Source organism: Erythrolamprus reginae, chromosome 4, assembly GCF_031021105.1.
Source record: "Erythrolamprus reginae isolate rEryReg1 chromosome 4, rEryReg1.hap1, whole genome shotgun sequence".
Classification (NCBI taxonomy): domain Eukaryota; kingdom Metazoa; phylum Chordata; class Lepidosauria; order Squamata; family Dipsadidae; genus Erythrolamprus; species Erythrolamprus reginae.
In genome coordinates this window covers 65,116,467-65,129,186 of record NC_091953.1, presented here as the reverse complement: position 1 = coordinate 65,129,186, position 12,720 = coordinate 65,116,467, and the positions used below count along the sequence as shown (strand labels likewise).

The window sequence follows — 12,720 nt, the reverse complement described above, 5'->3', positions numbered from 1 at the left end:
CTATTCCAATCTCAAACATGTATGGGCAATATGCAATGTCTCGACCTGCATCCCCCAAATAAATAATAATAATAATAATAATAATAATAATAATAATAATAATAATAATAATAATTTTTAAAAACCAACTAAATGCAAATCAATATTAAAAACAAACCACAAAAAAGCAAGGATCAAACCAAGATCGTTGGTGTCAGTCATGCAGCTGAAGTAAAAAACATGTTGAAATAAAATAATTTTTATTTGTTTATTTCAGGAAAGTGAGAGATGCTTGGGCCTTGAGGGGAAATGTATCCCCAAAGGTAGGGGCTCTTTCAGAGAAGGTTGTAATAACCACAATAATGGTTAGAACTTTCAGGTCAGCTCTTGAGGACCAGACTGAATGGGCAGAATCAGTTTTGAAAGGTATTGTCCAAATAACCTGGCACTGCACTGTTAAAGAGTTTTTTACATTTAACACCAGCATTTTGGATTGGCCCTGACAGTCTATTCATAAATGATACAGTGACTTTAGTAGAAATATAATAATGGGGAAGGGTTAGAGCAGGATGTACATTCAAACCAAATGGGATTTTATGTGTGTGCTGTTGACCTGTGCATAAATGATAAACGCATGGGCAGAAACATTATCATGCAGATATTTATTTTCTGTTGTATTTTATCTTCAATAATGTCTGATCTAATCAATGAAGAATTTATTTTGGCAAACCTTATTCTGAAATGTAAATACAGGTGGTCCTCAACTTACAACAGTGGTGGGTTCCTACCAGTGTAGTCCAGAGTGCCGTTTTGGTAGCAGCCTGCTGATTGCGCAATTCTGGCATGACGGCTCTGGCTCTTTGCTGGTCCGTGCACGCCGCCATCTCCCCCCCCCCAAAATTTCCATGATTTTCGGCTTTCTGAGCATGCGCAGAAGGAAAATCATGCTGGGGAGCACCAATAGGAAAAGATAAGCAACTTGGCCCTGACCTACAACCACAACTGAGCTTAAAATTTATGTTGTTAAGTGAATTTTGCCCCATTTTATTATCTTTCTTGCCACAGTTGTTAAGTGAATCACTGCAGTTTTTAAGTTAGTAACCTGGTTGTTAAGTGAATATGGCTTCCCCATACAATTTGTCAGGTTGCAAAAGGTGATCACATGACCTTGGCCCTCAGCAACAGTCATAAATATGAACCAGTTGCCAAACATCTGAATTTTGATCCCATGATCATGAGTATGCTGCAAAGTTCATAACTCTAAAAAACAATCCTAAGTCACATTTTTCAGTGCCATTGTAATGGTCACCAAATGAATTGTTGTAAGTTGAGGACTGTACTGTTGCCCATATTACTTAGCTTTAAACAGAAATAGTAAAATACATAACTATTTGAACTGGGGAGGGGGGAAATCACATAATGTTAATTACTATTATAAAAATTTAATAGTCAATTGGGACACATTTTTCAATAATTATATGATTATGTAGCAAAATATAGGTCTGTAGCTCAATGATGGACATTTATTAACCATATTGTTTCAGGTTAGCTTTTCATGCCTTCAGTTAATGCTGTGGTGGTTGATCTTTTGCTCGCCAGTACCTTGCCTTGCTTAATATACTTTGGGTGACTAAGATAGATTTTTTTTCAATTTTCTTTTATTGGATTTACAGAGGAAGTTCAGAGTTTGGGTTGTTGTTTAACTATGGGAAGCCATAAGGTTTAAATATTAGAGTTTCTCATTGTTTGTCATCTTAACAGGGAAGAAAATAATGCAATAAATTTTTAATAACTGTGATAAGTGGTTGGATGTGCGAAAAGGGGATAATAGTCTGCTTCCAGGTTTACTTAATATTTGCAGCACATTTTCTTAAATTCCTCTCCCAGCATAAGAGCCAGGAAAGGAAGTATTTAATGAATAAAACATGAGATGAGTGATTCCTGTTCATTTATATTTTTCAACTAGTCTCTTATGCACATGGTTTTTTTAGTTACTGAATCTGAAGTCTTGTGTATATGATGGAGAGCTATGAAGAAGTTTCTTCCTGCACTGAGAACATCCCTATTATGGATAGGGCCATTATTTACAATGAGATGAACAAAGCCAACCCAAAACTTAGGCCAAGGAAACAGTGCCAAAGAAGTGTAATGATAATTGTGTCAATTTTGCTCTACTGCTCACATTTTCTGGTGACTCTTTCCATGAAGACAGCTGCTCCAGCAAATCCAAGCTATCTTTATCATGTTTAAAGTTGCTGGACTGCAGACAAAGAGTTGACAAATTATAGTCATTCTTTAAGAATTACAATTTCATGTACCGGATTACTAAGAACTGCACAAGGGAAACCTGGTATCTTTAATAATATCATAAAGAGTTAAACATTGCTAATTGGCAAGTCATATATCATCTATTTCAAAACTGCATTGTTATGCATTTAATCAAATTATCAAGATGGCGTATTGCAAGATTTTAAAAAATCTTCTTTTATCTAATCTGAATTTTTTTGGGAATATGGTACACTACAAAGCAATGAAGAAAATATACTTCATTTATCATGAAAGTTACCTGGGGTTGTACTGGTGAATAAGGACTCCCAGATTCCCCACTTAGCAGAGTTTCACTGTTCATTTTAGTCTTTAGACATGCAATATAGCGGCTACAAAAGTCTTTACAGAGCTCATTAACTTTTTCTAGCTCAAGCAGATGAATTCGTAGAACCTGAATTGCTTTTACCATCTGAGGATAAACAAGAAGAATTTTAAAACAACATACAAAAATGTCTGCATTTCATTTACATTTATTGATGATACTTTATTTATATCTGGTCTCCCTGGCAGAGTTTACAATAAAGTTCAATGACTACAATTTACAACCATTAAAATGAAAGATGTTATTAAATACACTGAATAAAGTAACAAAACAACAATAGCAGCAGCAGCAGTAGTAGTAGTCGTAGTAGTCGTAGTAGTAGTAGTAGTAGTAGTAGTAGTAATAATAATAATAATAATAATAATAATAATAATAATGTATCTGTTTAAAGAAACAAGGCTTTACCTAATGTTAAAAGTGGAAAGAATAAAAGTATATGCACCCATAATACAATGTGTGTATGACACCCCTCTGCTTCCCTACCCCCATGCATGCGATTGTGACCAGGGCTTGGATTAAAAAATCCAGAACTTGAAGGAGGCCTGTTTTTCACCCTCCCCAGGCTATGGAGGCTTTCCTCGAGTCTCCGGGAGGATGCAAATGGATTCCCCAGGGCTCCAGAGCCATAGTTCCCTCTAAGCTGAGCAGTGAGCAATTGCTCACTTAAAAATCATCATCAACTCAGAGTTTTCCAAACCTGCCCAGAAGCAGAGAGGGAAAGAGTGAGAGGGAAGGAGAGAGAGAGGAAGAGAGGAAGAGAGAGAAACAGATAGAAAAAAGAGAGGAAGGAAAAGAGAAAGAAAAAGAATGGGAGTAAGGAAGAGAGAAAGAAAATCAAAATCTAGTTTGAAACTAGCTCAACTATTTAAGTGGCATTTTGATATTGATAGAGTTGCCCTATTATGAGCTCACTGTTATAGACACACAGTACAGTATTTTATTTTGAAATTATCTGAGGCAAAACAGGGTGGGTTTTTTGTTTGTTTGTTTGTTTGTTTGTTTGTTTGTTTGTTATTTCTGTGCCGCCCAGTCCCGAAGGGACTGCCGCTCAGACACTATACTTTTCCGCCCACCCCCCCAAAAAATTAGAGGGAACACTGTCCAGAGCAGCAGCAAGGTGAGAGAGCGGGAGCTACTGGTTGGCTGGCTGTGAGAGTGATTCTCACACTGCTGCTTGTGGCCGGGATGCTGGAGGAGAATCACTGCCGCCCTCTCACCCATCACTTCTGCCAAAGGAGTGTGACTGCTTCCCGGCTGGTACGTCGCTTATCCTGGTTTCGGACAAATGTTCCTCTGACCTAGACTCAACTCCTGTGCAGACCCACTGCCCTAGGGGAGCCTCAGTGGCAGGGCGAGGGGCAGGAGCTTCTCGCCGGCTGGGGACAAGAGTGGTTCTCACACTGCAGCTTGCAGCTGGGATGCTTGATAACCGCCACTGCCCCCAGCCAGCCAGTTGCTTTAAGTTTCTTAATTTACTCGAATTTACTCCCTTTGCATCCCCCTAAAAAAGAGCTTTGAGTTTTCTGTGGCAAAAGGGTAGAAGGAAAAAAAGTCATTCCCCACTCTCGCCGGGCCCAGAAAGGGCAAGAAAAAACAGGGAAACTAGTCAGTTATAGGTTGGTTTTTGTGCTTTCGCAAGGGAGTTCCTACAGTCGAAGAACCAACCCTACCACCTGTTGTGGTTAGCTCTGGCCCAGCTCCTGCCCCAAGGACTGTGGATGTGGGGGAGACATCCACATGCTGCAGGCCTGTTTTGCCCCTGGTGGAATCTGATGATGAAGGCTCCTCTGACCAAGAAGACATGAGTGACAGGGAGGAGGAGAATGTGGCAGACAGCTCAGAAGGAGATCAATTATCTAGCTCCTCCTTGGATTCAGAACAAGAGTTAATGATACAGCCACGCATTTGGAGAGCGATGCATAGGCAACAACAACTGAGAGATTATTATCAAAGAAAATGAGGCCACCTGTAGTTGGGTGGGGCTGTGGTAATTAGTGAGGCTGCTATAAAGAGCAGCCTGTGGGTTTGGCCATTGTGGAGGATTATCTGATCGTTGTGTTTCGTGACTGCTTTACTGAATTTGACCTTTTGTGTGCTGATTTTTCCCTGCTTTGAAACTAAACCAGAGCAAAATGTGTTTCACTTTGTGAAAGAAGAAGGACTGTGAATTGCCTCACAGCTGCAAGCTAAGTATCACAGGACTGATAAGGGACTTGTACAAATTACCAGTTTGTTTGGAGAGGAGTGCTCTTTGCTATACCAAAAGAGGGCTTAGGTTAAGTGAATTTTCATTATAAAGAACATTGTTTTGAATTTTAAAACGTGTGTGTCTGAAATTTGTACCAGTGAATTTTTGGGAGGAGTCTACCAGAGAGCCCGACAGAACACCACCCAGGATCCCCGCTTCACGTGAGGTGGAAGGAGCCTGATAAGCCTCTCTTTCTCCCCCATGCCCTGCTAAAAAAACCCTCTCCACAATCTGCTTGGGCCTTGTACCAGTACTTAAATTAGACTGACCCAAAGCGAAAGTAGCTTGGCTGCTTCACTTCTCCTTGGGTGCAAAGGCAGCAGAATGAAGTCCCAGGGAAGCCAAAGCCCTTGCAACCTGGAGAGAGGAAACACTTTTATCCATTTAATCTTCTGCCTTTCTCTTCAGTTTCACGGGCTTGAGGCATCCAAGCAATAAAAAGTCCATGGGTATATCGGGGAGAAGAGGAGCAAGAGCGGGCAGACCTGCAAGAGGCAGGGGATGAACTTGCCTAGCGCAGCATTCTTGAATGGGAAGGGCTGGATGGCTGTCTCGAATGGAGAGAGATCCCTTCCCTCAACCCTAACTCACCGGCAGGCCTGTTCCCCATTCTCCTCGCATTGACTATATACTTGTTACCCTCCGCGTCCTTTTGGACTCGGAGTATAAAAAGGTTGGTTCTAGCTACTGGAATGGTCTTTTTGAATACTTTTTTCACTAGTATACTAACTTGAACATTTCTGAACACAATGAAATGAAAATTGAAGTGAAAAAAATAATGCTTATTTGTTTATTTTGCTCATCAACAAACCCCCCCCCCCCCATTTTTGTGAAATTTTGTTCATTTTCATCTAGACTAGGCTGGAAAACCTGACTTTTTTGACAATCTTTGGTATTGGGAAACTAATTTGAACATTTCTGAACACAATGAAATGAAAAAAATGATGCTTATTTGTTTATTTTGCTCAGAAAAGGGCCTCCCCCCCACGGCTATGTGCACTTTTTTCAATTTATAGATAAAATAGTCTGCCAAATCAGAATTTTTTTACCATCTTTGGCATTGGCATACTAATTTGAACATTTCTGAACATAATGAAATGAAAAAAAAATATTTTGAACACTTAAGAGTCCTCCAGGTCATATGTGACCCGGAGTAAAAAGGGTTGTTTTTTTGAATACTTTTTTTGCTAGTATACTAATTTGAAAATTTCTGAAGACAATGAAATGAAAATTGAAGTGAAAAAAATAATGCTTATTTGTTTTGAAAATCACACTATACTGCTACTCAAATTATGCCACATAATTTATATAATTCAACGCAATTCATATTCAATATGGATAGTCCTCAGCTTACAATTATTAATTTAGTGACTCTTCAAATTACAACAGTAGAGAAACTTTGTACTTTGTATACTTACACTGTGTAAGTAATAATAATAATAATAATAATAATAATAATAATTATTATTATTATTATTTATTAGATTTGTATGCAGCCCCTCTCCGAAGACTCGTAGTTTATGAACATTTTTCACATATATGAGCATTGTCAAAATTCAAATGCTTGGGATTTTCCTGGAAGCGTGGTGAGACAGTCTAGAAATAGCAGGTTCTCATGGGCCCCACGAAATTCCAGGCTGACAAACCACTATTGGAGGGTCTTTGGACTGGATCCGTCCTGTAAGGACGGAGAAGGAGAGGCACCTTGGGAGACCAAGAGGGATAGGCAAGCTCCTCAGAGGTCAGAGGAAAACTCTTCGATCCAGCGGTGGTGGCAGTGGTCATGACAGCCATCATAAAACTGGGGCAACCAACAGGAGCGGTGATTTGGATGGAGTACTAGCACCGGGTGAGTGATTGGCCAACATATACATACACAAAAATCTTTTTAAAAAGAATTTTAAAAGCAATCCCAGCGAGGAAACAGCAGCTAATTGGCATGGGGGAAACAATGGAGGTAGACGAAAAAAGTGGAAGTTTAAACACCAGCCCAGAATGGAGAGTAAGATAATTAAGGTATTATAAGAAGAAACCTGAAAGAAAGCAGTTGTGTAAAAGGATTGGGATTAACTTTAAAATTTGAAATATTGAAGTAAGAACAAAGGATAATAAAACAAAGGATAGTAAAATAAGACTAAAGAAATAGATAGATAGCCTTGTAAAGGAAATTTTATAATTGGACTTGGATGGATTTTAATTTTGAATTTGGGAAATACAACATTAAGAAGACAACAGAAATTGGGGAATATTTAAAACATCGATTTAATACCGAAAGTGATTACGTATTTTGTTTTTTGTTAATTGGAATTGTGGAGAGGAGAGTGAGACATCTACTGGTTGGAAAAAAGAATTGCAACAAATAATTTGCAAGCCAAAAAATTGCTTTTGTTTTTTTTTACAAAGTGTTCTTGATTTATAAGCCTTTGCGAGACATTTTAAGGAGGGCTTGTTTTCTTTTAAGCTGTTTGATCTTCAGAACAGAAAGTGGATTAATATAACTCTAAAGTGAAGTTAAAACACCGTGAAAACAATAAAATCTCCCCGAAATTAATTGAAATGATTAATGAACTGAAAGAAATGATTAAAATGAAGCATGGACTATTCAAGTTTGATGAATGAGAAAACATGCTAGAACATGGTAAAGAAACCATGAAAGAGAAGCAAGAATTTAGCATTGAAGAAAAAAAATATTGAAGGATTAAGAGAAAAACTTTTAAAAAGGAAGCAAATAAAGGGAAGAAAGGGAAAGTTAATAATCACACTGGGGTTAACAGTGGTGAAAATTGAGAGGGTGGAAAGAAACAAGGAAGAAAATGGGAAGAGACTAGGTTCAAAAGAAACAAATGATTACACTGGGATTAATAGTGGGGAAACAAAAAAGGTGGAAAAAAGGAAAAGAAAGGGGAAAGGCAAAGAAAGCGAGTAAGAGACTTAAATGGTAGAGAGAAGAAACAGAAGAAAAAATAAAACAATTATAAAACTAAAACTGTTTATAAGATAATGTTTGATAGTTGAAAAAGGAGATGTGAAAAATAAGCTCAAAGAAATTTATTTTTTATTAAGTTAAATGGGAAAGGTATCAAAGAGCAGTGGTGGGCTACGAGCGGAAACACTAAATTGCACTCGCCGCTGTGGCTCGTAAGTGCTTGCGGAGCCAGCGCGATTTTGCTTCTGCACCTGTGGAGGTAGCAAAATTGCACACGGAGCTGCAGGCGCACCCGTGTTTCGGCAAGGTTTTTTTGCTTCCGCGCATGCTGAAACATGGGCGCACCTGCGGCTTCATGCACGATTTTGCTACCTCCATAGGTGCAGAAGCAAAATCACGCTGGCCCCGCAAGCACTTACAAGCCGCGGCAGTAAGTGCAATTTAGCATTCTGGCTTGTAGCCCCTCGCTGCCAAAGAGGAAATGGAATATAATATCACTATAACTGATTTTGATTCTTAAAGTAAAGAAAATATTTTTGTGATAAAATGATAAATAATAAATAAGATAAATTGGTTCATCTGAAAAAATAAATTATAATGAGAAATTAGGAATTAAGGATGGAAAGGACTGCTTTTAAAGGGTTTTAACTTGAAAGGGGAATAAGAAAGGTTTAGGGCGGGGTAGGCAAAGTTGGCTCTTCCATGACATGTGGACTTCAACTCCCAGAATTCCTGAGCTAGCATGATTGGCTCAGGAATTCTGGGAGTTGAAGTCAACAAGTCATAGATACTTAAATACATAGCTTGTTTATATGAGGAGATGGGCATATTTTTACTGTTTTTATGTTAACTACTAAAAATCATTGGGGTTGGACAATCAAGAAATAATGGAAAAAACATCAGTTTGCCAAATAACATTTGGAAATGTTTGCAGAAATACTTTCTTCCTTTGATTCATATTTATGTGTTACGTTGGCCATGTTGGAAACAAAGGATACTTTATCCCAGGTTTTAAGCAAAGAAATAGAGTCAAAATAAAACATAATTTTAGCACAGCAAGATTGGTACAAATACAACAAAAGAAACATAAATTAACATGTCACCTTTTTCCTAAAATGCTTTTACTTACTAAATTATCTGTTTCTGGATCTTCACAAAAAAAGGGTTTTCCTTCCTTCTCCTGTTTCCGAACAAAGTTTTCAATATCTACATCAAAACTTGCAGATGTTGTGCCTTCTGAACCCTGTGTAGATTGTTCACATTTTTCAAATAATAGTGCTAATAAGGGAAACAGTGGATGCCTAGGAAATAAAGATGAGCAAACTATAAGACTAGAGAAATTCTAAATCAATGTGATAAAACATGTATAATTTAGACATTGCATACATAATAAAATAAATTACATTAACAATTAAGATGCTATATATTCATGGATAATCTAACCTGGAATAGCAAACTAATATTTTGTTTGCTGTTTAAATCTACTTGTATATTGTTGGGAAGAAACTATGGTATATTGCATTTTCAGGTATAAATTTAATTTTTATTGTTATTAGGGGGGTTTTGTGTTCCGAGCACCAAGGGTTTGCTCATGATTGTAGTGAGATACAAATATAATAATACATGCGAATATTTTAAAATCTATATTCAAATAGATACTCTTAATCTGAAATAAAAATCACAAACTGATCCTGAGGAAATGTGGAAGGGGGTTGGGGTCGAAAAACTATGATACATATGTTTAAAAAGGAAGGAAGACACTGAACAAAGCAGCCCTTAGCAATCAAAAAACCCACAAACAATGATAAAAAATGCAGGGCATTTCCCAATAAGCCTGTGGGTAACCAAGCCCAAAGACTTTCCCATCAACACCCTACAGTATCAATTTTCAAACCAGAAGCCAATTTTTTTAAAATATTGAGCTGGTGCTGTATAGTTAGTGACTCATCTGAAATGTTGAGGCAACACATTCCATCAAAACTTTCACAAAACCAAATGTTGACGCAGAAGCAATTAATCAATAGCAGCACAATTTTGTAAAATAATGCTTGCAGCTTATGGTTAATTGCTGGAATAGCTGAAGATGTAACTGCATCAGAGGGTAAATAAAAAGCAGTGAGCACCCAATTAGATATAGTCCCATAATTAAAAATCCCAGTTAATAAAAATGCATTCACGCCAGTGAAGTTTTGAATTACTGCAGAAGGGATGCATATAGGGACTAAACATGTAGAAAGCAATTTTTCCATATCACATGCTTCAGATAAACAAAAGGGCATCATTTCATGTAATGTTAGCTAGCTGCACCCATAAGTTTTGCTTCTTTCGTTGTTTGAGTGAATGTTTGGGTGGGATGACAGCTGCTGTTGGCAAAGGGCAGCTATTAACAATCAAACACAAACAAATGATGGCTAAGGAATTTGCAGTTAAAACCATAAAAATGGTTGTGCATAAGTTCTTGGGGGATTTGTTCTACTTGCTGCTACTGCAGCACTGCCTATGCTTTGGTGGTCAAGTTCTTCACATCTCCCCATTTCACTGGATGACTAGCACAATGGGATCAGACTGGTCGCTGGAGAGTCACTTTTGCCATTTCTGGGACTGGATCCAGGGACTGATGCCACAACATCCTTGGCTGGGCAGACACAACACACTGGAATCCACAAAGGTCCTGTAGGAGCAAGCACAGCAGCATATCCTCGTCCTCATGTTATTAGAGAGACTGGCCCCAACCATATTTTATCTGGGAATGCCCGATAATATACTTAAAGGGGGGAGGCAAGCTTGCTTTCTGTTGAAAGTGGCTCTGATAAGTGGTCAAATTTGAATAGAAACATTCAATTGATTTAAGGTAAATAAGACTTTTTAAACCTGTTGTGTTATCCATGATAAATTAAGTACTTGAGAACCCTCTTCTTTAATTGTTTGTGGAAGCAGTTCTTAAAGGACCAATTGGCACACCCCACTATGGCTTGACCCATAGAATTATAGGGAAGACCATGGGTAAGAACAATATTCCAGGTTGTACAAAATTGCAAAAAGCTGATGACGAATAGGCTGGCCCGCTATCAGTTTTTAAAGAAGAGGGCTTGTCCAAGGCTGTGATAGCTGAAAAATGATGAGAAATAACATGATTAGCTTTTCTTCTTGTTGAGGTGTGGCCCAAAGCACTCTGGATAAGTATCAGTAGATAAATGAATACACTTCCAGGGAGCCAAAGAAGGAACATGATAACATCCATTTGCCATAGTTGATTAAAGGTGAAACCACAGGAATTCAGAACACTGAACATCAGAATACAGAACATTGGGGACAGGATGAAACAATCTGCTTGGTTTGGTCAAGCGGAATATGGCAAGCTTGTGCCAACCCTCTAGCATTTTGATAAAAAAAATAATGACTAAAAAAGAATCTGAAAATAAAACATGAACAGTAGTATCAGCATGACGATTGCCTTCGGAAAGGGGGCCAGGAAGGAACAAGTGACTGCATACGTGAGAAACAAAGTACAGTATAAATGCTTCTGATCTTGCAATAGCTGCTGTAAAGTTAAGGCAAAGTCATGAGATTGGAATCAGTCCTGGGTGTGATATAAGCACCTGGAAGGTTAAAAATAAGTTGACACACATAATGAGAGTCAGAAATTAAATTAAAACGTGGTTGAGAAAAGGTGTAGAAAGCTAAAATAGCAGCAAGCAATTCTGAGCATTGTGGTGAAGATTGCACTGTAGTATAAGATATTTTCCAGGTCTCATCATGAGGATCCTTATAAGCAATTGCTCCTCTTGTTCACCCTCCATTGGACAAAACAGTAGGAGCTTGTGACAATGGAGAAGGAGAAAGCAATGGATGGACAGGAAAGGAAGAAGTCATTAAGCAAGCAAACCAAGGATATTTAGGCAAATGATATGTACAGCCTACATAATCAGTTAAAGCACGCTGAAGAAATAAGTTATTTCTACGGAGAGGAGCGGCAATCAAATCGAATCGAATCGAATCAAGTCAAATCAAATCCAATAAAATAAAATAAAATAAAATAAAATAAAATAAAATAAAATCTCACAATAAAATAAATAAATAAGTATTCTGAAAATAAAATTGAAAATCAGATTTAGGGAGAGGAAAAATAATACAGTGATCCCTCGATTTTCGCGGGTTCAAACTTCGCGAAACAGCTATACCACAGTTTTTCAAAAAATATTAATTAAAAAATACTCCGCGGTTTTTTTCTATACCACGGTTTTTCCCACCCGATGATGTCATACGTCATCACCAAGAGTCACTTCTCTCTCTCTTTCTCTTTCTTTCCTGTCATTCTCTGCTTCAATCATTTTCTCATTTCTCTTTTTTTCTCCCTTTTTCTATCATTTCTCTCTCTCTCTCTACCTTCCACTCTCCCCCTCTTGCTCTCTCTCTCTTTCTCCCCCTCTCTCTCCCTCTCTGTGAGAACGCCTGCCCCAGCTCTCCTGCAGCCCCCTCGCTGATAGCTGGGACGAAAGTGCTCTCAGCTAAGGGACTGTGAGAGGGGCGAGGCAGGCATTCTCAAAGCGCTCAGAGCGGCTATCGGCCGAATGAGGAGGATGAGAAACCGTAGCCGCCAGCGCTGCTGCAGGAGGACCTGTGTCCCAAGAAAGCCGGTGAGAGGGGTGGATCGGGCGGGCGGGCGGTAGCGGCAAGGGGGCCAGAGGCGCTGGGGGGGCGGGGGCAGCCGACATTCAAAACAATCTTTGCTGGCCTCCGCACTTTCGTTGCTCCCCGCCCCCAACTTCAAGCCCGGCTCCTTGCGCTGCCTTGAAAAAGGGTGCGTGGGGGTAGTTTTTGGCTGTCCATAGCCAAAAATGGTGTTTTTACTTCCACACCGCTATTTTGTGGAAATTCGACTTTCGCGGGCGGTCTTGGAACACAACCCCCGCGAAA

The 12,720-nt window shown here is 38.8% G+C and overlaps 1 protein-coding gene across 2 annotated transcripts in view; it reads right to left on the bottom strand.

Annotated features, from left to right (window-relative positions):
* The window catches only part of PKNOX1 (PBX/knotted 1 homeobox 1), a 47,142-nt gene that overhangs the window by 13,883 nt on the left and 20,539 nt on the right, over nt 1–12,720 (bottom strand). Inside the window, exons 5-7 of one of the 2 annotated variants that reach the window (XM_070750493.1) lie at nt 8,933–9,104; nt 2,546–2,716; nt 2,162–2,239 (exon numbers count right to left, since the gene is read on the bottom strand). In XM_070750493.1, coding sequence (XP_070606594.1) covers nt 2,162–2,239; nt 2,546–2,716; nt 8,933–9,104 — 421 coding nt within the window. The remainder of the gene's footprint in view (nt 1–2,161; nt 2,240–2,545; nt 2,717–8,932; nt 9,105–12,720) is intronic. The other variant, XM_070750495.1, reaches the window with a different exon arrangement.